The sequence below is a fragment of the Equus przewalskii genome, chromosome 6, assembly GCF_037783145.1.
Source record: "Equus przewalskii isolate Varuska chromosome 6, EquPr2, whole genome shotgun sequence".
Lineage (NCBI taxonomy): Eukaryota > Metazoa > Chordata > Mammalia > Perissodactyla > Equidae > Equus > Equus przewalskii.
This window is the reverse complement of record NC_091836.1, coordinates 71,989,563-72,014,515: the sequence shown is the minus strand read 5'-3', so window position 1 is coordinate 72,014,515 and position 24,953 is coordinate 71,989,563. Positions and strand designations below refer to the sequence as shown.

Sequence of the window (24,953 nt, the reverse complement as noted above, 5' to 3'; positions counted from 1 at the left end):
TGCTACTTGCGGCTACTCAAACATGCTATTTTCTTGCTGTCAGCCTGGGAATGGTGTTGTTGCCTCCATACACTTTCCCCCAGACTTACATTACCCTGGGGAAAGTTCTCATCCTATTTTCATTATTTCCTGGGAACAGCTCTGATCCCAGTCTCATTTCACCCTGGGGACCACTTTGATCCACACTTCACTATTCGCTAATCTCTAGATACGTCATTGACCACATCATATACCACAGGATGACTTTTTCCACCTCCTCCTCTACTTCTGTCATGTTACTCAGAACAGCTTTACCCTGAATACATCTGCTTCCACTCTTTGTTTGGGTCTCTTATAAGCCCAGGGCTTCACCAGATCTCGCACGCCAAAGTTGGTGGTATCTGGGTTTTAGAGTAGCCAAAATCATGGAAACAGAAGGTAGAATGGTGATTGCTAGGGCCTGGGGGGAGGCGAAATAGGGGGTTACTATTTAAATAGGTATACAGTTTCAGTTTTACAAGATGAAATCAGTTATGGAGATAGAGGGTAGTGATGGTTTCACATTATGAATGTATTTAAGACCACTAAACTTTAGATTTACAAATAGTTAAGATGGTAGGCACAGGTACTACCCTGTGGGCATTATTATAGCCCAAGGCACCATAATATTTCTAAAGGACCCAAACAACCTTTAAAAATTTTTAAAATCATCTAAATAAAATAAATATGTAAAGAGCCTCACACAGCTCCTGGCAAATAGTAGGTGCTAAATAAATGACAGTACTTATTTTATAATTAAAGCATATAAATCCTCACAGAACAATACACTTTCAGAATTGAAGTGGCTTTTGGAAATCAAAACGTCCAATTCCCTCATTTAACAGAGGAGCAGATTAACTTACTCCATAATAAATTTATTCAGGACACCTATTCAGCCAGGCTGTGTGCCAGGTACATGGGATACAGAGATGAGTAAAACACAGTCCCTACCTTATGTTAGGTAAATACGAAAAGGGGAGGTGACTTGTTGCAGTAACCTAGTTGATCACTAAGACTGGAAATCGTCTTCTAATTTTCAGTGTTTTGTTCTTTCCACTGATCTAAAATTATTCAATACAAATAAAAGTACTTATCAGGAAGAAGCCTACCATGTGCCCTATGCCAAAGAGAGTGCCATCTTACAGCTCAGCATTCCTCATAGGTAACTTGTCAGAAAGAATACGCCTCTTCTGGCTTAGAGGTTGATTCTTTTCTCTCTGTAAACAGTCAATAACAGGCAGCAGCTGGGACCTCAGAGGCCCTGGTAGGAAGTTACAGGAAGATGTTGAAAAATAAAGTAAAAGACTGCAGTCAGCAAAGTCACTGGCTAAGCAGAGAGAAGGCAGAGCAAAGACAGACCAAGACCTTTCTCCTTTATCCCAGAGATTAAGTCATGCTCCCTCCAGGCTAGGACCAGTTCCAGAAATGTACCTTTGTCCCTCTGGGGTCATCTATCCCTACCTCTTCCCTCCTTCGAGTCTCAACCTTGAGTTCCTAATGGAAAAGACAGCACTATGGAGTAGAAAGAGCATACCTTGTAGTTTCGCAGACCTCGGCTGAAACTTTGGCTCCACCACTAACTAGCTGTATGCTTCTTAAGTTGTCTATTTCTGCATGTGGAAAATGGTCACTGTACCTTCTTCCGGGAGTTGTGGTGAGTATTAGAATTGTGTCTAATGTGTTTAGATGTATCTAGATAAATGCCCGGCATGCAGAGGTTAATGAATATACGGTGCTATCATTAATTTATTATTAATGTCAAGGTCTCTCTTGTCTGCCCCACACTTTCTCTGGTGATTACAAGCTTCAGCACAGCACCACAGTTTAGGGCTCCCACAATAACACGGAGTACACAGAGAGGCATGGTACCTTCACTGGTTACATTTCTCTAACCCTCCCCTCTCAATCTATACCAGCTCAGGTCTCTACTCCCCCAACTTTGAAAAAACAAAATCTTTGAACCTGCCTCCCCTGCTTCCTCTTCAAAATATCACCCTCTTTCCTTCCTTCCCTTACCACTATATTTCTCAAAAGAGAAGTCTATACTTATTGCCTCTATGTCTTCACCTCATGCTCACTCCCTAAGCCACAGCGGTCTAGCTTCCGACCCCACCCCTCCACTGAAACTGTCATCACCAGGTCACCAATGACTCAGTAGCCTCACTTCAGGGCTCATCCCACCTGTTCTCTGCTGCAACAAACATCTACCTTCTTTTAGAAACTTTTCTCATTCCTGGCTTCCCAGACAGTACTTTCTCCTACCTCTCTGATTGCTCCTGCACAGATTCCTTTCCTAACTTTTCTGTCTATAGACATGAGAGTTCCTCTGGGCTCTGTCCACAACCTCCTTCCTTTCTTCATTTTATGGATTTTACTCAGGTGATTTCATCTACTTTTATGTTTCCTCTCTCACTTAAAACTCATCATTCTCATATCTACATGCCTACCTCTCTCAGGAGCTCCAAAACTTCTTCCCCAAGTACCGGACAGCTTCTCCTGGATGTCACCACAGGCATCTCAAAACCAACAATAACTTCCCCAAACCAGCTCTCCAGACTGTATTCCATGTATTAACAGCATCACAGTAATACCCAGTCACCTAACACTTCCTCCCTCACCCTCAGTCACACAATTTAAATCAACCCCCATGACCACAGCCCTTGTTCCAGCCCCAACATTTGCTACTGCTACAGCCTTCAGGCTGGCTTCTCTGCCTCTAGTTTAATCTACCCATTCTAAGCCTCCTAAGCACAGGCATCAAAGAGACCTTTCTAAAACACCACTCTGACCGTGCCACTCTCCATCTTAAATATCTACAATGAAGCTCAACTCCAACAGGATTTAAGCTCTTTACCATTCAGAATCCCTCCCAAGCAGTCCAACAGTCCCAGCACAGGAAGAATTCACCACTCCCTGAAGATGCCACGCACTTTCACACTCACCCTGCCTAGAATGCATTCCAGGACCTTCCCGGCCTAGCACACTCTGGTCATCCTTAAAAATCCAGCTTAAACATCTCTGAAGCCTTCTCCGACTCTCTCTTGCTAAGCATTTTGACTCTCCTTCCTTTCTCTCCTTGTACATTTTCTCTGTTCTTCTAACGTAGCACCTGTGATACTACACTGAGTGTACCTGCTTGTGTGCTTATCTTCTCAGTAATCTGTGGACTACTCAGTAATCTGTGGACTATGAGTATCAATTGTCATAGAGGATACTCCCCCCATATCAGGAGAGCAAACTCTAACGGCTACAGGAAATCTTAATAGGTTCAACTTCCCCTCTTGCAAATGCCTCCAGATGCTGCTTGGACTCTGACCCCAGAGGAGGTTTTCCTGACCTGATTACTGGGGCCCCTCTGCCTGGCATAGCCTTCAACAGAGAAAGAAGAGCTTCCTGTAGATTAAACTCCTTTGCAAAATGATTTCTAAAATGAGCTGAGATTACAGGTAGGACTGGCAGTTGCCAGGTCCATCTCAGGAAGTAATTTGCAAAATAATTTCAAGACCTTTATACACCTTCAAAAGTAACTGGGATGGGGGCCGGCCCCGTGGCCGAGTGGTTAAGTTCACGTGCTCTGCTTGGGCGGCCCAGGGTTTCACCAGTTCGAATCCTAGGTGCGCACATGACACTGCTCATCAAGCCATGCTGAGGTGGTATCCCACATGCCACAACTAGAAGGACCCACAACTAAAAATACACAACTATGTAGCAGGGGGCTTTGGGGAGAAAAAGGAAAAATAAAATCTTAAAAAAAAAAAAAGTAACTGGGATGATTACTACAACCTGTGGCTAATCTTCCTGCCTTCAGTTCCTCCTCCCGGGAAACTGCCCTGGACCACACCACTTGCAACAAGTTGCTTCACTAGCCAGAAATCCATGATGGCTTCTCACTGCCTAAAACTGTATAACATGGTGATTAACAGCAAGGACACTGGAAACATATCACCCAGGCCTGAATCCTAACTTCACCAATTATTAACCATGTGAATTTGAACAAGTTATTTAAGCTCTGGGCCTCAATTTTCTCACCTGTAAAATAGGAAAATAATAGCACCTATCCTCTTAGGGTTATTAAAGATTAAATACACTAATACTAAGAATTAAATAATTTTTAAAAATTAAATAAGCTTAGCATTAAAAATGCCAACAACATGGGGCTGGCCCCGTGGCCGAGTGGTTAAGTTCGCGCGCTCCGCAGCAGGCGGCCCAGTGTTTCGTTGGTTCGAGTCCTGGGCGCGGACATGGCACTGCTCATCAGATCACGCTGAGGCAGCATCCCACATGCCACAACTAGAAGAACCCACCACGAAGAATACACAACTATGTACCGGGGGGCTTTGGGGAGAAAAAGGAAAAAAATAAAATCTTTGAAAAAAAAAAAATGCCAACAACAGTGCCTGGCATATGGTAAGAACTTAGTAAATTATATATAAACATATTCAGGTTTAAAGTACCTCTGTCATTTATAGCCTGAAACATCAACTGTTGCCCTGACCCATTTCACATTCTACAACTCACCAGTTCCCAATCCTTTTAACTTCTGACTTCATCACTTATGATTCTTTGCCTCTACCCACAGTACCAATCCCCATCTGCCTAACCCCTCCCACTGTCATTGGCTGCAAATTCTCTCTGGCAGTGCTACCTTCAGCTGCCCCAGAAATAGCCCCCTTAGCAGAGTGTCCATTGGCGGTGCCATGCCTAAGAGCATGCAGTACAAGATACTCACCTTCTCCTGAGCATTCTATTCTCTATATTCACTCCTACCTGCACTCAGGTCATTTTCACAATCCAAATGCCTCCCTGAGTTTCTGCAGGATATAAACCTTAAACAGACTTTTAGAGACTAATTAAGTCACATCATCTCCAGGAAGCCTGCTAGACTACAGTGACTCACACAAATGTCTGCCTTCTCTCAACTACTAAAGTCTTAATCTGCAACATACACTTCCATACTCATATCATCTAATCATCTCTACTAGATTAAGTTCCATGAGGCAGTGTCTGGTTTTCCATCACTACATCACCATTACCCTAGAACAGTGACTGCATCATAGTAAATGTTTAATACATATTTATGGAATGCAATCTAACCCAACTACTTCATTTTTAAATGGGAAAACAAACGTTGATAAAATAGAAGTACCTCACTCAAAGCAGAGTGAGGAATGAAACCCAGAACTCCTTAAGACTGAAATATTGAATGCAACCCATTCCCCATCCCTTTTCTGGGCCAGCTGCAGTTAACAAGAGAGCAGACAGATAGTTCACTCATTGACCTCAGTGTTGTTCCCTCAAAGCAGGGCATTTCCCTCTCCCTCCAGAAGCAGAAGACCAGGCCAAATATCAAGGCTGAATTAGCTATATCTCCCACCATCGAGTCTGAGACACAACCAGGGACTGGTGGATTAACCAAGATCTAGAGACTTCTGCAAGAGCATCCCAGTCTGTGAAAAGAAGGGGAGCCCTGGAGGTACCCTGCCAGCCAAAGGACAGTTGGCCATTCTACTTCTCCAAGCCCTACTAATAGAAAAGCAGGGAGCCACATTATGCTCATTTACCTAACTGTGTTCCAGGGAACACTGGAGTCTTATGAAATGTCAATAGGTGGGGGTTTGGGTGGGGGGGGGTGCAGATTCCATGATCAAAAATATGTAGGAAACCTTGAACACCTTTCCTTATCATATTAAAGGCCCCCCAGGTTTTCCAAACTTGATCTCAAAGGTCTTATTTTGTATGTGTGAGAAAGATTGTCCTGAGCTACTATCTGTGCCCCTCTTCCTCCATGTTGTATGTGGGACGCCACCACACCATGGCTTGATGAGCAGTGTGTAGGTCCGCGCCTTGGATCCAAACCTGCAAACCCCGGGCCACCAAAGCAGAGCATACCAAACTTAACCACTACACCACCGGGCCAGTCCCTGAAAAGTCCTTTAAAAAGTAATATTTATTGTCGCTTCATATGATAGCGATGTTCTGAAGAACGCATTTTAAAAGAATGCACTGTACAAATGTATAAAGGTACTGTTATTCCACAGTTACTCAAAATGGACAGGACTCGGGGCTGGCCCAGTGGCACAGTGGTTAAGTGCACACGTTCCGCTTTGGTGGCCAGGGGTTGGCCAGTTCGGATCCCAGGTGCAGACATGGCACCACTTGGCAAGCCATGCTGTGGCAGGCATCCCACATATACAGAGTAGAGGAAGATGGGCACGGATATTAGCTCAGGGCCAGTCTTCCTCAGCAAAAAGAGGAGGATTGGTGCTCGCTTCGGCAGCACATATACTAAAATTGGAACGATACAGAGAAGACTAGCATGGCCCCTGCGCAAGGATGACACGCAAATTCGTGAAGCATTCCATATTTTTAGGATTGAAACAAAAAAACAGCTCACTAATTGGGAAAAAATATTTACAAGCCATTTATCTGACAAAGGGTTAATCTCCATAATATACAAAGAACTCACACTGCTTAACAACAAAAAAACAAACAACCCGATCAAAAAATGGGCAGAGGACATGAACAGACATTTCTCAAAAGAAGATATGAATACGGCCAATAGACACATGAAAAGATGTTCATCATCGCAAATCATCAGGGAAATGCAAATCAAAACTACACTAAGATATCACCTTACACCTGTTAGATTGGCAAAAACATCCAAAACCAAGAGCGACAAATATTGGAGAGGTTGTGGAGAAAAAGGAACCCTCATACACTGTTGGTGGGAATGCAAACTGGTACAGCCACTATGGAAAACAGTATGGAGATTTCTCAAAAAGTTAAAAATAGAAATACCCTATGACCCAGCCATCCCATTACTGGGTATCTATCCTAAGAACCTGAAATCAGAAATCTCAAGAGTCCGTTGCACCCCTATGTTCATCGCAGCATTATTTACAATAGCCAAGACGTGGAACCAACCTACATGCCCAGAAACTGATGATTGGATAAAGAAGATGTGGTATATATACACAATGGAATACTACTCAGCCATAAAAAAAGACAAAATTGGCCCATTCGCAGCAACGTGGATGGACCTCGAGGGTATTATGTTAAGCTAAATAAGCCAGTCAGAGAAAGGCGAACTCTATATGACTCCACTCATAGGTGGAAGTTAGTATATTGATAAGGAGATCTGATCGGTGGTTACCAGGGAAAAGGGGGGGTGGGGGGAGGGCATAAAGGGGGAAGTGGTGTACCCACAACATGAGTAACAAAAATGTACAACTGAAATCTCACAAGGTTGTAATCTATCATAACATTAATAAAAAAAAAAAAAGAGGAGGATTGGCAGTAGTTAGCTCAGGGCTAATCTTCCTCAAAAAAAAAAAAAATAGACAGGACTCTAAAGTAGGAAAGACTGCCTGGACTACTTGGACCACTAAAATTACATTACTTTCCCCATCACAATAAGCTTGGTGAAGGTTAGCCTGGATTAAGATTTAAGTCTGTTGACTTTAAAGCCTGTGTCTTTCTATCATTACATTATATTCCTTGAATGAATGAATTCCTATGAATTCCATGGAATTCATAATTTGGTGATGTTCACTGTTATAATAGAGGGAATGGGGACAAAAGGATGGAGAGGGGGATGGGGGCAAAGGGAGCTCAGGGGGCTCCCTTATCCTTGGGGGTAGGAGAAGTTGTAGGGAGGCTTCCCAGAGAAGTTGGTACCTCAGCTAGACTAGTGATGAAGAATATGGGCCCTGGGAGAACAGACCAGTTTGTACAGGAGGTCATCTTCCAGCCTATCCAATGAAGAGATAGCAGAAGAAAGAGAAGTCTTTCTCAGAAACCGCATTTCCAAGGGGTGACAAGAGATAGCTTTAGGGAACATAAACCAGGGTGGGCTGCCACTAGATACAAAATTACTTGACAGCTGCCCTCCTGAAAAAAAGTCACTTGGCAGTTTTTACTCTGACAGAATCTTAGGCCGGAAGGAATATTTTGAAACCACTTAAATAAACCCCCACTTTATTGATGATAAGAGGTCCTAAGACAGCCTGGCTTCCTTTGTCCCCACTTGAGCTGTATATGAGAGAAACACAGTTATACAATGATAATTATAATGGTTAACAATTAATGAGAGTTTATTATATGTCAGGCAATCTGCTAAATGTTAAACATGGATTATCTCATCTTAATCTTCACAACAGTCCTATAAGATAGATATGATTATCTCCACGTTACAGATAAGGAAGCAGGTGCTGAGAGGTTAACTAATTTGCCCAACGAATTACTAGCAAGTGATGGGACCCAGGCAGACTGACCCCAGGGCCTGTATTCTTCATCGCTAGACTAGCTGAGATACCAACTTCTCTAGGAAGCAGCCCCTGACAACTCCTCCTATCATCAAAGATTAGGGAGCCCCCTGAGCTCCCTTTGCCCCCTACCCCTCTCTCCATCCTTTTGTCCCCATTCCTTCTATCATAGCAATGAGCATCACCAAATAATGGGTTCCATGAAGGCAGAGATTACTAAATCTTACACTTCCTTGCATCTCTTATGCCTCACATTTCATCTGCAGCTCAATAAAGATTTTTTAGAATAAACAACTATCAAAGAACGTATATAATAGAAAGACACAGCATTTAAAGTCAAACAGACTTAGATCTGAATCCAGGCACAGCCACTTCTTAGCTATATAATCTTGGTTAAGTCACTTAACCACTCTGGGGCAGAGTGGTAAAAATTTTATATGTAACATTATGAGGAAACTAAGCTAAGCACCTATATGGCACCTGGCACATAAAAGTTACTCAATTTTATTCACCATCCTTCCCCTTCCCCCTTGCCGTACATATATTGGTAGAAAGAGCACTAGTCTGAGAATGCAGAGCCTAATTGGCTATAATCTTAGTTAAGTACTTCTCCTTTATGGACTTTAATTTCCTCATCTACAACTCACAGAACTGTTGGTTCAGAACAAATGAAATAAAACGTGCTTCAGTAGTTAAAAAGTACTACACAGAAAGAAGGATTTTGGTCATTCCACCTAACTGGCTTTTAAAATCAGCCTTGAACTACACTGCATAGAAGTGTCTTGACCTCACAGAAGAGTGATCTCTCAGAGACCTAGAAGCTATAAAAGGAGGGAGTATTTGCACTGTCACTAGGAGAAGGAGCCAGTCCTACTGAGGAGCTGAGGTAAAGACACTGCCAAGTGGCTTTGCTCCAGCAGTCCCTAGCTAATTAAGGCCCTGCTCCCCTGCCCTATCTGCCTGTGACCTCTGCAAAGGCTAGAGAACACCAAGTGCTCCACACCAGCTCTTTTCTTGGCCAGAGTAACACGGTATTGCCGGCCAAGGATCACCCAAAGTATTGCTAAGAGGTTCCTGCCCTTGGCCTTCCTTAGAACAGGGCCAAAAACAAGGAGCCCTCAGGCTGTCCTGAGGTTATCAGTCTAGAATTCCTAATTCCTAAACACAGCTACCAGGACTCTGGGCCTGGAACACGTCAGATGTGACACAACTGAAGCCCGACCAGTCAGGCCCTTTAAACAGACTAGGGTAGGGAGTCCTCTTATGCTGTGGAGTAAGGGGTAAGCATAAGGGACTGGTCCTTCCATTCTCAGCTGGGAGCGCCTAATCTTAGACGCTCCCAAGGCCAATTTTTAGACTCTTCTTCAGACTGCATATGCCCCAGGGACTTAACCACTTCCTTTGCTCATTAAAGTAGAACTCTCAGTCCTCCCCCGAGGGCTCCCTCCCCAAAGCCTGGCTCCATGGTAGTCCATCCATCTCACCTTCGAAAGTCAAAATACATGGGCCCTTTTTGTTGTAAGGATTTAACTGTTGGGGGCTGGGGAAGAAAGTAGGCCAAAAACAACACATATGAGGAAGTAAAGAAGGTTTACAAAGTCTTACAAGTTAGTTACAGTTACTGTCCCCACTTCACAGTTCCTGGTTCCTGTCGTAATCGGTGCTCTTAGAGAACAGCTACAATCCACCAGTTTTCAAACTTTATTTTTAAACAATGTAACCTTCTTTTTCAAATGCAGTTCAAATTAAATCTAATTAGGAGTCTCAATATCTAATTAGGTCTCTAATGAAATAATAGATCTAGGTAGCAAACATCAATGGCTCCTAAAATCATTAGACAAAAAGCTAATGGGAAATATTTTAACAGATCAAGATGACATCTGAACCCACTCATCAATCTTAACATTACAAAAAGAGAGAAAATCAGATATGATTGGACATCCTTTCCAAAAAAAAAAGAAAAAGAAAAAATAAATGAACCTGAATTTCATAAAGCCTCAAGATCCAATTATAATTTATAGAAAATACAGAGGACGTAGGAACATGTTAAATGCCACCATAAAGAGATAATCAGCAAAATCCAGAAATTGGGAAACTCTTCAGGACAGACAACCCAGTTTCTTCAATATAAAATTGCAAGGAAAAGAAAAAAGGAGGAGGGAAGCTATGGATTAGAAGAGACTCAAGATTTAGATCAACCATTGTGCACACCTTCTTTGATATGAACAAATCAACTTAAAGAAACTTTCTGAGTCATTATGGGAAATTTAAATGCTGACTAGTTGATGATATTAAGAGATTACTGCTATGTTTTTAGGTGTGATAATGACATGTTGGTTATGTTTTCATATATAGTTCTTTTAGAAATATATACTAAAATGTTTGTGAATGAAACAATTTATCTGGAATTTGCTTCAGAATAATCCAAGGGGGTGGGAGGGTAAAGATGAAACAAGATTGATAAGATTGGCCATGAGTAAATAATTGTAGATGAGGAGTAATGAGCACATGGTGGTTCATTATACTGCCCTCTCTAGTTTTAAATATGTGTAAAGTATTCCAAAATAAAAAAGGGATTTTTTTTAAGTTAAAAAAAAAAAAAGCTGAGTGTGGAGGGGCTGCAGCTGAGACATATAAGAAAAGCTTAGAGCTCTTCCCAATAACTCACCTCTCCCACAGGGATTCTTGAGGCACCTCTGGCAAGCCCTAGGACACCTAGAAACAGTTGGAAAACCACTGCTACATTATAAGGAACACAGATACCTGAGTAAGAGAACTTGGATTCAAATCCTGGCTCTGCTGCCTTAATAGCAGTATGACGCCTTAAAGAAGTTACCCTCTGAGCTGCATGTTACTCTTTTGCAAATAGGGCTACCTCCCAGGATAGCAATGAGAATTAAATAAAGGATTGAAATCCTTTATATTCTAAAGTATGTATGATAATTATTAGGACCACTCAGGAGACAATTTGCCTTTTATTCCTGATAGTTAAGTTACTCAACACCGCCCCCGCGACCGCCATGCCAACCCCTTCCAACCTTCAGGAAACACACATAAATTCTATGAAGACACGAGAGGTAGCAGGAATTAAGATTGAACTCAATGGGCAACCCATGTGTACCTGGCCAGCTACAGTGGGGTGGGGGGCAAAGGTGGGTAGATAATGGGAAGGTGCCCTAGAGATTACTGAAAATTTTCCCTCAGCCTAGGATCTAGGTCTCTAAACTAGGAGGCCCAAATGACAAAAAAATAAGTAAAAGGCACTTGTGATGAAGGCCAACCATTAAGGGAAAAAAGTTTAGTGTTAATGACAGAGTTTAACTGCCTATTCCTGACTCAGAAATAACGAGACCTATCCTTTTTATCAACACTTAGATTATTTTCCTTTCATAGCCTCTCAAGTTTTGAACAATTTTGTCTGTAAACAAAATGCACTTATTGAGAAATAATTCAACAGTTTCAGCTATGTTAATTATCACTCCTTTTTCTTTTCAAAATGCTGATCCAGATTTTAATCAATCATATACAATTATCAAAACTTCAAACTATGATGAAATCACACACCTCACCATCGGGGCTTTGATCCTAATGAGCAAGAAAGTGAAAGTAAACACGCAGACATTCAAGCACGGGGCCCTGCTACCAGTTGCTTACTTTGGCTCTACTCTGGTGTCCAAGGTCATTCACTCACTGGACAAGTTTATGTCCTACGATGCCATCAACTGCCAGTTAAAGCAAGAGCAAACTAGTGTTACCACACAGCTCTGGCATATCTGAAATCAAAAGCAAAGACACTTTTAGTGTAGGTAAATGTACAATTTCCATTAGGCTTGTTGAAATACTGAAAGCAAATTAAATTCACTTATTCTTTCAAAAACAAACATTTACTAAGCACCCCTGTCCAACACCCTATGCTAGGTAGGCACTAAGGACACAATGAATGACATAGTCCGTGGTCTCAAAGGATTCACACAAATACACCCCTTTACTGCTTTCAGGTATCCCTAAGTTTTCAGAGACCACAGGCCACCAAAATTGTGCTGGAAGGGATGACATTTTAATTCCTTTATGAACACAAACAACTTGCGAAAGGCAACCTGCTTCAAGAAGTACCTTTCAAAAGCACAGCCCTACTCAGGAGATACAAGCTGCTCTTCTACTAGAAAACCAAGAAAAAGGTTTCTGAGATCAAGGTCTTTATCTACAATTCAACAGACATTTACCGAATTTCTCTTTTGTCCTTGGGCACTCTGCTAGAGAAGGGTGTTAGGCCAAATCCAGCCTAACACCTGTTTTCACAAATAAAGTTTTACTGCAACACAGCCATGCATGTTCATTTACATACTGTCTATGGCTGCTTTCCTGTAAAAACTTGCCGCTTCAACAAAAACTGAATGGCCCATCACGCCTAAAATATTTACTATCTGGTCCTTTACAGAAAATGTTTGCCAGGCTCTACGCTAGACTCTGAAGATGCAGAAATGTTATTTGCATCTTGATCTGGGTGGTGGTTACATGAGTATATACACATGTAAAAACTCATCAAGTACTTCATTCATTTTATTATATTTATGCCATAACTCAACACCCTTTTTTTTAACGAAATAAAGAGTACTCAGTCCTTGCCTTCTAACAACTCAAAATCCTGCAGGGGGACATAAAAATAAACAATTGTAGTACAATGGTGATAAGAATCACAACAAAAAGAAATACTAATTACAGTAATGGGACAAAAGAGAAAATGAACAACCTGGCTAGGCATACAAGGACAAGTCTTCATAGAGAAGATACTTGAGGTATATCCTGAAAAATGAGTAGATATATGCCAGGAGGGCAATGGTAGGCAAGAAAGATGGAGGTGAAAGAGAGAGGTCATTCCAGGCAGAGGGAATAGCATATGCAAAGGCTCAGAAATGCAAAAAAAAAACATGACACGGCTTTGGGAAATGACAAGTAGTTCACAGAAACACTTAGGTAACGTGCTAGTGGAGCAATGTCAAAAGATGAGACTGGAGAAATAGGAAGGGGTCAAACCACGGAAGGCCTCATACGGAAGGTCACCATACATGAGTGATCATGTAATTTATGGTCTGAACAGGATCACTTCTGATGGTAAAATACAGCCAGAAGAATAGCTGTAAATAAGGACTATCCCAGGAAAATAAGATCATCCTATTATTTGCCATATTAAAGAAACTGTACTTTAACCTACAAGATAGGCCAAGTTAATAAAAGGTTTTAAAATGAGGAATACCAAGATTTATGCTTAAAAAGAGTATACTTCATCTAATTATTTTATTTAACATATACACAGGATCTTTATTATATGCCAGGCATTGCTCAAAGGACTTTACACATATTACTTATTAATCCTCATAACTACTCTGCGAGATAGATACTATTAATATCCTCATTATTCAGATAAAAGGCACAGGCCAATTAAGTAACTTGCCCAAAGTGGCACAGCTAATAAATGGCAGAGCCGACATTTGAACACAGGTAGTCAAGCCCTAGAGTTTGTGCTGTTCCTATTCCACCGTGGGACCCACTTTTGACAGTTACACAGAGAATCCTGAGCCCTCAGGCAGTGTTAGGTCCCTCTGTGCAGGTACCCACAGCATTCTGCACTTCTTCATAGCTCTCATCATATTTCTAATCATTTGTTTAAAAGGCTATATTCTTCACTAGATTATAAATTCTGCAAGGACAGGGTTGAAATTATCTTGTTTACCTCTGTATTCCCACAGCCTGATACATTTATTAGCCCTCAATTTAGAATTAATATTAATAATAGCCAACATTTACTGAGCACTTACTCTGTGCCAGACACTGTCCTAAGAGCTTTGAACATGTTAATTGATTTAAGAGAAGTTGAATAACTTGTTCAAGGTCACAAAGCTAGTAGGAAGTGGAGCCAGAATCCTGGATCTAGCTCAATGGTCTTAACTTTATGCTATACTACCATTTTTTATTGAATAAATAAAACAGTGCCTGACAAGGCATTCCAAAAATAAACGACTCGGGTGCTAAGGAAGAGACAGCCTGTAACCACATCTCCTTCCTCCCAAAGAGGTAGCCTGGCCCATAGAAATATAAGCATATATCCATATCACTGGGCAGGCAGCATAGTGCAATGGTTAAAAGCATAGGCTTTGGAATTAGAACATGAAATTTCTAAATTAGGTTGAGTCCCACTTACACCAGTTACTAGATATGTGACCTTAGATTCCCCATTTAAAAAATGAGAATAACAATATCTATCTCATTGGCTGTTGTGAGGATTAAATAGGTAAATACATAATTGTACCTAACACATAATTAATATACATTTGTTTTTTATCATAACAACTAACTGTTATTTTTATTATTGTTAACTGTCTGATTAGTGGTAGCTTTAGCTGTAGCTCAGAGTTCCTATGACTTCCTTCTAGGTCCCTTGGGATACCCCAAGTCCTACCAAAGTTGGCTATTTTACAAGTTTAGAGCTTAAGTGAGTATTGTACATAAATAGAGTGTTTCACGGAGCTTTAGACTTCTAGCCCAATGTCTAGAGAGGTAAAAGTCCTAAGGGCGGAGGTGGGGGAGTCCCAATCCCATGGCTTAAACTATACCTTCCAGAAGCAAAATCAAGAAACAACTATCTCCAACTGACCTAGATGATAATGAAAGAAACCACACTAGAAAACACATTTAAATCAATATCCTCTTGAGCTTAAAACCTCAGTCAAATCCTTACTGCCAGGCTAGAAAAGCTGATTCAGTCCAAGAGATTGGCCAAGAGAAGCTAAGAGTATCCGTCAGTGCTGCTAGGTCTAACAAGGGTGATGGAGAAAAGTTTCAGACTTTTGCAGTGCCATAAAATACCCTCAGCAGTCTCTGGGACAAACTTAATTCAAAGCTTCCTGGATGCCCAGTCCTATTTTAGGACCAGAAGGGTATGATCACAGAAATCATAGAAGTGGGAGAATTAGGTGGATCTCCAGAGATCACCACCTGGACTGGCCCCTGTTTTCAGATTGTAATATACCTATCTACTATTAGTCTCATTATACAGATAATGCAACTGAGGTCCAGAGAGGGTAAGTGACATGGTCCAGGTCAGATATCTAAGAGGCAGTAAGAACAAAAAAGCATCTAGTCTCAAGGAGTAACAATCTTGATGACAAACCTGTCAAAACATACAGTCAGGTGGTAAGGGAGAATCCTATGAGGAGCTGCAGGTATGGAAAGGAAGAACAAGAGCTGGGGTACAGAAGGCCTCAGAGTAAAAGTCGCTGCCCACCGTACCCCTCACAAAATCAAAGGCCCCTCCTTGCTTTTATGGCTCCTTTAATTCCTACAGTAATATCTGTTTACCTACCTCCCCCATTAGATGGTAGTTCCTCAAGGTTGTACACATTTTATTATCCTTGTCTATGTTATCAACACCCAGCCTAGGCATAGCTGCATCTCCTGCTGACTTTGAAAGGACTCAGACTAGCTCCACTCACTCCCACAATACTAAAAACACGGCACATATACCCTATTAGGCATCTGCCAGGCCAAGAGGCCAGAAACTCAAGAAAGAGTCTAGATAAGGCTATTAGAAAGTGGCTTTGGCCAAGTAATGTAACCTCTTATTTGTTCATCTGTAAGATGTTGATAGCAATAATCACCTTAGAAGGCTGTATTAAAAATTAAATGTCTGTGAAAGCACTTAACACAGGACCTGGAACATAGTAGGCACTCAGTGACACCCTCTCTGTCTGAGTTCTTGTAAAAGAAAAATTTTATTCCTTGGATCAACACTTTATTAAACCACAAGTATTTATTTATCTTTTGGGCACTGTGTTAAGCCCTAGATGATGATCGAGGTTTCCGATAGAACCTCAGCATCCAGTACGGTGCCCACCATAGCTGCCTGGCACACAGTAGCACTCACTAAATAGGGAACTCCCAAGAAGACTACTGGACACAGACCACTGGTGGGTCAGTTGCCAGTACAGCAAGGCCAAGCCATCTGCTCTGGTAGCCCTAGAGACATGCAGGCACAGAAGAGATCAAGTCCCTGGCCAGCAGCAGGTCTACACATTTACGCTCCATAAATAGTAGAGCCTGGCCAATGAGATGAGCAGAAAAATACAAGAAGGATCCAGATGAGTTCCTCAAAACTGCTCTAGAGACCATATGGCAATGTCCGAAACTAGACCACATCTCCACTTAGGACCTGGGTTGTAATATTAAACCGAACACCCATCCTCACATTTCCTACACTCCCCATTGAGAGGGAAGAAAAGTGCTCCTTCCTTTTAGCACGGCTTGCTTGGAAAAGCTGATCTCCTGGGAAATGGCTGGGCCCATATCCTGGCAAAAAGGATCTGGCAAAAGCCTGAACCCCACAAAAGCATCTCAATCATTCCACCTTGCTGGGCTCCAAGGCTGAAAATAGCCCCAAATGAAAAACAAGCTGTGTGGACTACTTATCTAGTTTCACAGCAAAGGCAGGCCTTAAGCTGCTTGAAGAGGACAAACCTCTTACTCCCTAAATCAAGCAGAGCTAGAAGCCTCACCTGTTTCCGGTCCCATAGCAACTGGCATAGCTCTGGCACCTCTCAGGCTTCATCTTTCCAAAACAGCAATGGAACAAGTGTAGAATAGGGAAGAGCCTTCAGCAGTCAGCCCAGCACTGCTTGAAGGGGTGGCAGGAAGAGAGCTATTCCTGGACACAGACTCTCTATTCCCTCATCAAATGTGAGGGCAAAATGAAAGGCCCCAAAGCAGCCCACACCCAAAAAAGCAGCATTCTGTACCACTGCTTCATCTTCGGGCAATGACCTTAAGAAGTTCCTCTATTGAGGGCCTGTCTGAATGCCTATTTAAGGGTAGCCTTACCTAATCCCAAGTCAGAGTCAGTCAGTCTGCAGTCTTACACACCAAGTCCATCCCTGTCTATTACACACCCTGATCCATGCCATGAGAATCAATTCCAGGTCCATCTCTCCAAACACATTAAGCACTTCTAGGGACAGGGGCCAGGCCTCAGAATGCCTGTGTCTCCAGTTTTGCTCAGTGCAGAAGCAGGCTACGAGCAGGTACTCAAAGGCCTGTTGTTATAGAGTAGAAGTGAGCAGGTACAGAAAGAGGGCAGGAAGTGTAAGGACAAGAATGTATCCTGCCTTACTCTCCCTGGAGTCCTCCACCCAGCGCATGCTGCCCTCTGGCCCTGGGCTCAGCCTGAGTTTCCTAGGCTTCCTCTCTTATCACCAAGCTCACAGCCATCTCTTCCTCCCCTGACTGTGCACAATCCTATCTGAACCAATCCGTGGACCCTTGGCATCCTACATGTCTGTCCGGGTGTGTTTGGGAACTCCGTGAGGACATGGCCCATGGTGCAGCCACAAGGTAGTCCACCAATTACTGTTTACAGAGTGAAAAAAAATCAACTCCCCTTGAGCTTTCAATTGCTTATCTGTGAAAAGGTAAAAAGAATATCTGTCATTGGCATCTCTCACCTAGTTTCACCTAGTTGTTCCCACAGGCTTAGATTCTCTCCTTCTCCACATCCTCAGCTGGTTCGCAGGTAATTCTCCATAAAGAATTCAGGCCAAATGGTTCAGCACCTATATTTGGCCTACAACTGTGTGATACTCAAGATGTCATCAGAACAGAGAAAACAGCTCATTCTTCACATCCCACATCCTTCAGACTACAGAGAGTGACTCATCCATGCTAATCCCAGCCAAAAGGAAGAAAAGTCCCCTTGAACCAAAGCAGGACAATACTGCACCGTCCACCTACCCACTGGTGGGCCCATGCCTAAGATCATGTTCAGGTTCACATCTAAAACTGGGAATGGGCCCATAAGTCCTCACCTTTGTGAGCCGAAGTCCTAGGGGAAGACTTCCAATCAGAAAAGAAAATAAATTATAACTTTCTATAACTGTGTTAAAATCAATAGTTTTCAGCAAACCCAAACTCTCTTTGTTTTTATTCAGATATAATTCACATACCATACATTTCACCATTTTAAAGTGCACAATTCAGTGGTTTTCAGTGCACTCACAAAGTTGTACAACTATTACCACATTCTAATTTCAGAACATTTTTATCACCCCAAAAAAGAAACTCCATATCCATAGCAGTCACCCCCCATTAGCCCCACCCTCTAGCCCCTGGCAACCACCAATCTACTTTCTGTTTCTACAGATCTGCCTATTATGGACATTTCATATAAATGGAATCATATAATATGTGGCCTTTTCACTTAGCATAATGCTCTCAAGGTACCATGTTATAGCATGTATCAGTACTTCATTCCATTTTATGGCTGAATAATATTCCATTATGTGATTATATGACATTTTGTTTATTTATTCATCAGTTGATGGACATTTTTTCATGTACCAGTTTTTGTGCGAACATGTTTTCAATTCTCATGAGCATATAGTATACCTATAAGTGGAATTGATGGGTCATATGGCAACACCATATTTAACTTTTGAGGCCAAATTACCTTTTAAAACACTTTAACTCACTCCTCTGCCTTCCTTACTGTCAAGACCTTCCGTGATCAGCCCCAGTGTCCAACACAGCTACAGAAGCCCAGTGGCTACCATCTTAGCTAGTGGCTACTATATTGGACAGCACAGATAGAAAATTCCCATCATCCCAAAGTTCTACAGGGCAGTGCTGGTGTAAAAGGATAAGATGATTAGAACAATTATAGCTAACATTAATGGGTCTTTACAAGGGGCCAGACACTGCACCAAGACCTTTATAGGGATTATCTCTTTTAATTATCATAACAATTCTATGTAAGTACCATTCTCATTTTATGGATGGGAAAATCAAGGCTTTTAGGAGTCAAATAACTTGCCTAAGGTCACACAGCTAGAAAATAGAACGATGATTTAAACCCACAAAGTCTGACTCCAAAATTTGTCTTCTTAACCACTAACCTACACACAAATGATTGTAACAAAAGCAAAATGTGCTAATGGCCACAAATGAGGTCAAGATAAAGAGCTAAGGGATTTCAAAAGAGTAGAAGTCACAATAGGATGCTGCAAAAGAGAAAAGACTTCGTAAAGGAAGTATGAAAAAGAACCACTAATCTAAATCCATTCATTCTGTACTCAGGGCCGACTTATGCACCATCTCCTTCAGAAAGTCTTCTTGGATTACTCCAGTCCATACTATTCTCTCCTTTTATATTTTATATTTAGCTGCTCTCTAACTACTTAAGGAATTATTTGATTTGTAAGTTCCCAAAAGACAAGAACAGAGACCATGCTTTAGTCTTTTCTATGGCCCACAGTGCAGCAAAAAGCAGAACTCAAAGCAAGCTGGTTCAATCTAAATGTCTCCAGAGGACTGCTGATTATTATTATTCCCTTATGTTAGATTCAGATATAGCAAGAAATAAGGTCAAACTGTGAGAGAGAGTGCAGGAGAATGATCTCCACATTCTTCCTCCTGAGGGCTGAGCAAAACACACTCCAAGTTCCCTAGGCTATTCTCTTTTGCCAGTTTACATGCAGCCCACTTGGAGCATGGGTTTCACTCTGAAACCCTGAATCAGGCTGCATCAATCATTGCTCCAGGCAAGGTGGCATGACAGTTTCCAGTATGTATAAGCCAGTTCCTTTGGCCTTCAAGGTGGTGAAAACATCTGGCTGGCTCCCACACTGCTCACTCATCCTCTTGACTTAGGAAAGAGAGAGTCAAGCATCATGCTGCTCATCATTTAAGAAAGCACTTTCAGGGGCAGGCCCAGGGGCGTAGTGGTTGGGTTCACAGGCTCCACTTCAGTGGCCTGGAGTTTGTGGGTTCAGATCCCAGGCATGGACCTACACACCACTCATCATGCCATGCTGTGGTGGTGTCCCACATGCAAAATAGAGGAAGACTGGCAAGCATGTTCGCTCAGGGCCAATCTTCCTCACCAAAAAAAAAAAAAGCAAATCACTTTCAACGTCTGTTAACTCACTGAATCTTTACCACACTCCCCATAATCCCAGGGCAGGAATCCCTGCCCACATTTTATACACAAAGAAACTCTAACCTTGAAATTTAAGAAATTTTGCTAAGTCACAAAGGTACAGAGACAGAACAAGAACCCATGTCTTCTGATTCTTGGTCCAGACCCTTGTGAGTTGACTTAAAGAGCCATCCAGTGAGAGGCTTTCCCTGACCACTCTGCCTAAAACAATACTCCCATCACTCTTTAAGGCTTTGTCTTGCTTTATTTTGTTTTCTAGAATTTATTATTACCTGAAATTATATTACATCTACTTGTTTATTGCCTATCTTGCTACTTGAATATAAGACAATAGGGACTATTATTCTTACTGCTTATTGCACATCAAGGGCCTGGAAGAGTTCGTGGCACACAGTATGGCCTTAATGTTTATTATATGAATAAATAAATCTAATGCAGCTCCCAGCTGATCCCCTCTACACCACTTCTGCCAAGTAAGCCTCCAGTCTACGTTCAAAATTCCAGTCTATGTTCATTTCATTCAGCATTTATTAACATCCACTATATGCCAGGCAATATGCTAGATGATGAGGACAGAAATGAATCAAAATATAATCCCTGACTCTAGAAATACAAACTAGTGTTTTGAGGCAAACAGTAAAAAAGTGTACCATTATAGATGTTCATAGAAAGGAGCACTTAAGTAGTGGAAAAAGGAGGAAAAAGAGATTAAGAGAGCTTCGCAAAGGAAATGACATTTGACCTGAACATAGGAGAACAATTATAATTTCAGCCATAAGAGAGGAAGAGAAGGATATTCTAGATAAAGAAAAAACATGAGGATAGGCTGAAAGACATGAAAGATGTAGGTGTATTTAAAGACTAGTGAGTGATTTTTAAGTCAAGGCAAGTGTGTCTCAAAATTATGTTTTTAAAAAAGATGAATGTCTAGTATCCAGAATGCAGTATATAAAGAACTCTTACAATTTGTATTAATCAGGGTTCTCCAGAGAAACAGAACCAATAGGATATATATATAAATGTAGATGTAAATATACAAGAGGAGATTTATTATAGGAATTGGCTAATGTAGTTACAGAGGCAAAAAAGTCCCATGATCTGCCATCTGCAAGCTCAAGAACCAGGAAAGCTGGTGGTCTAATTCAGACAAAGTCCAAAGGCCTGAGCATGCGGGGGCTGCGATGGTGTTAAGTCCCAGTTTGAGTCCAAATGCCCAAGAACCAGGAGCTCCAAAGTAAGAGAGCAGGAGAAGATGGATGTCTCAGCTCAAGCAGTAAGAACGATTTGCCCTTCCTCCCCTTTTAGTTCTTTTGAGGCCCTCAGACGATTGGATGATGCCCGCCAGCATGGGCGAGGGCAGTCTTCTCTACTCAGTCTACTGATTCAAATGCTCATCTCTTCCAAAGACACCCTCACAGACACACCTAGAAATAATGTTTTAGGAGCTATCTAGGCATCCCTTAGCCTAGTCAAGTTGACACATAAAATTAACCATCACACAATTCAACAACAAAAGGACAAAACCCAATTTAAAAATGGACAAAGGACTTATATAGACACTTCTCCACAGATGATATACAAATGGCCAACAAGCACAGGAAAAGATCCTCAACATCATTAGTCATCAGGGAAATGCAAATCAAAACCATAATGAGATACTACTTGATACCCACTAGGATGGCTATAATCAAAAAACCAGAAAATAACAAATGTTGGTGAAAATGTGGAGAAATTGGACCCCTTGTATGCTGCTGATGGGAGTATAAAATGGTTCAGCCACAATGGAAAACAGTTTTGCAGTTCCTCAGAAACTTAAACATAGAATTACCATATGACCTAGCAATTCTACTCCTAGTATATACCCAGAAGAATTGAAAACAGGTACTCAAACAAGTACACATACACACATGTTCACAGCAGCACAACTGACAATAGCCAAAAGATAAAAATAGTCCAAATGTCCATCAACGGAGGAGTAGATAAACACACTGTGGTATATACATACAACGGGATATTAGCTACCCATAAAAAGGAATCAAATACTGCTTCATTCTACGTGCTACATGCTACAACATGGACAAACCTCCAAAATATTACACTAAGTGAAAGAAGTCAGACACAAAAGGTCACATATTTTTTTATTCCGTTCATATGAAATATCCAGAATAGGTAAATCCATACAGACAAAATGCACATTGGTGGCTGCAAGGGGAAAGGGAGAGGGGGAAATGGCAGCAACTGCTTAACAGGAATGGATTTCCTTTGAGGTAATAAAAATGGTTTGGAACTAGATAGAGACGGTGGTTGTACAACACTATGAATGTACTAAGTGCCACTCAATTCTTCATGTGAACAGTTAATTTTATGTTATGTGAATTTTACCTCAATTAAAAAAAAAGATGAATGGCCCATGGCACCATATTCTAGAAGGAAAAATTCAAAAGCCACTAATGTTTCCCCATCCAACTGCTCCTTCTTGCCCTTCCAGGAAGCCTGCCCTCCCATCCCACAGCCATCCAAACCTGCCATTTTAGCAATGAGTTATGTTCCCTTGCTCTCATTCTTTAGTCATTTCCTGTGTCAGGCAGTCTAAGGTCCCAAATGAGAAAGCAAGCTCCCTTTTGAATAGGGTCCATGTGTATTTGTTCTGTTTCCTCTACAGCACAGACCAGGTCATGAATGCAGAATAGGGGGAAGGGAGCTGAATGACCTCTCTTGAAGCAGCAGTTTGCAATGGTGCTATCTCTGAGAAGGGAGCTGGAGGCTGGGTGACCAAGGAAACCAAAGACACAGTCATCACGCAATGGTCTGATCTGGCCTATATTCTTTTGGGGAAGGGCAGGGGTTCAAGAAGAATAGAGAAGTATTTAACAACAGCTTTGGAGCAATATCTGGTTTCAGAAATAACTGAAATCTCTCAGCAACTGGGTTCTTGACTTTTCAGAAGGAAAAATACTAATGCCAAAGTCTTTCAGAAAAGCAAGGATTTGACCCCCAAAGTTTGACACTGAAGCCATTCCCCAGCTATCTACAAGCTCTTTTCTTTGCCTTCAGGAGGCACTGGAGACCTGGAGACTAGAGACACTGGGCACAGCATCCAAACTCAGCCCGTATCAGCCAAAAGGCTCCAATATAGCATATCATCACTGATGCCTGGAACTCAAGCCACAAGGAGTAACCTGCAGGATCAAAGGCACATCCCTCCTCAGGCTCCTCATGCCTTATAGTAATACTGACAATAAAAACTACTCCTTTTTTTAAGGGCAATTATGTAGCTCTTAAATACATATTCACAATAGCCCTAAGACTCATTATAGATTAATGATTTACCCAAGGTCATAAAGCTAATAAACAATGGCAAAGCTAGATTTTAAACTCTGGTCTGCCACTTCCAAAGTTCATGCCATTGCCACAACACAAAACTGTCCCGCGCCACACATTCTGCCCTATTTCCTGGACATCCATGAGAGAACACTCTGGCCACTTAAAATAAACCAATGCTTCTCAGTTTAACATTAATCCTAGTAACCACAGGGACAGAATCTCTCTCAGACAGTAGCAACCCAGAGCACTTGACACCACTGAGAAGTACCTGAGATCACTATCTGGGCCACTCCACCATTCCCTGGGTCACCACCAAAGTCTCCTGAAAACCCAAATGTAGATGTTCTGCCTTGGATGGCCCTTGAAGGCAGGAAGGGAAATGCCAGGGAGAAACACAAATGTGGAAGGCAAGGCGGACAAAACACTAAGCCAGAAATCAGCAGACCTGAGACCTAGTCTCGGTTCTACCCCTAATTAGTTATACGACCCTGGGAAGTCGCCTGCGTTCTTTGCCTTTGTTTTCTCTGCCATAATATGGAAATAACAATCCCCCGCATCAGATCTCACAGGTTTGCTATGGGTATGATGAGCAAAAAGATAGGTCTTGAATAGGAGAGTGCTTGTAAAGCGGGAAGCACAAACTACTCTGAGGGTCATTTTGATATGACTACCACCAGCTGGCTGGAGAAAAGATTAATGTCCGCGAAACAATTAGAAAGTGAAACAGTAGATAATTAGGTGCCAAATTATATGGTACAGACTAAGAAGATTATAGTCTGGAAAGGGGAAATCTCTGGAATTAGTCAGAGAAACTGCACAGAAAACAACGGACAGGATTGAAGGGTGATGGAGAGCAACAGCAGCAGCAAAAAGCATGCAGCCAGGAAAAGAGGGGTAAAAAAGCAGGGGAGTAACAGTGCTGGATCAGATGCTGGGTGTCGGGAGGTCAGGGAGGCCACAATGGGGAGGTAGGGTATGCCCAGTGTGTGCAGAGAAGACAGTCAGACCAAGGAGCTGGGGAGGATGCAGGTGGCAACAGGGAGCCATGGGGGAGCACAGGGTTGGCTTTCACAGGAAACATTTATTAAGTAGTAATAATGTGGAAGGCACTATCGTAGGTTGCAGGCGTAGAGAGATGGATAAAGACATGAACCTTGCTCTCATCAATCTGTGTTTGAATCCTGGCTCTTCTATCTTCATTGACATGGACATCAAGGAACAAGCTTTATAATCACAGGATTCTGGATGCAAATCCCTGTGCTGCCATTGCTAGATGAGTGACCTTCATCAAGTAACCAAAGCTCTCTAATTCCCAGTTTCCTCATTTATAATGCAGAAGAAATAATCTTTCATAGGATAGTGGTGAT

At 41.9% G+C, this 24,953-nt stretch overlaps 1 protein-coding gene and 1 non-coding gene across 15 annotated transcripts in view; one reads left to right on the top strand and one right to left on the bottom strand.

The window, feature by feature from the left end:
* Positions 1 to 24,953, bottom strand: part of STIM1 (stromal interaction molecule 1) — a 172,991-nt gene that overhangs the window by 129,052 nt on the left and 18,986 nt on the right. For 3 of the 14 annotated variants that reach the window (XM_070626093.1, XM_070626092.1, XM_070626088.1), the window contains exon 2: positions 11,937 to 12,055. The exons of 6 other annotated variants lie outside the window; for them this stretch is intronic. Coding sequence is in view for 5 of the 8 variants with exons in the window: in XM_070626089.1 (XP_070482190.1) it covers positions 10,951 to 10,997; positions 11,937 to 11,965 (76 nt within the window). In the remaining 3 variants the exon portion in view is untranslated. Of the gene's footprint in view, positions 1 to 10,950; positions 10,998 to 11,936; positions 12,056 to 16,831; positions 17,087 to 24,953 lie in introns of those variants that run through there. 5 more of the 14 variants (XM_070626089.1, XM_070626087.1, XM_070626091.1 and 2 more) reach the window with 4 other exon arrangements.
* LOC139084352 (U6 spliceosomal RNA) lies at positions 6,280 to 6,386 on the top strand. The gene has a single exon (XR_011541700.1). It is a non-coding gene; the product is annotated as a U6 spliceosomal RNA (small nuclear RNA).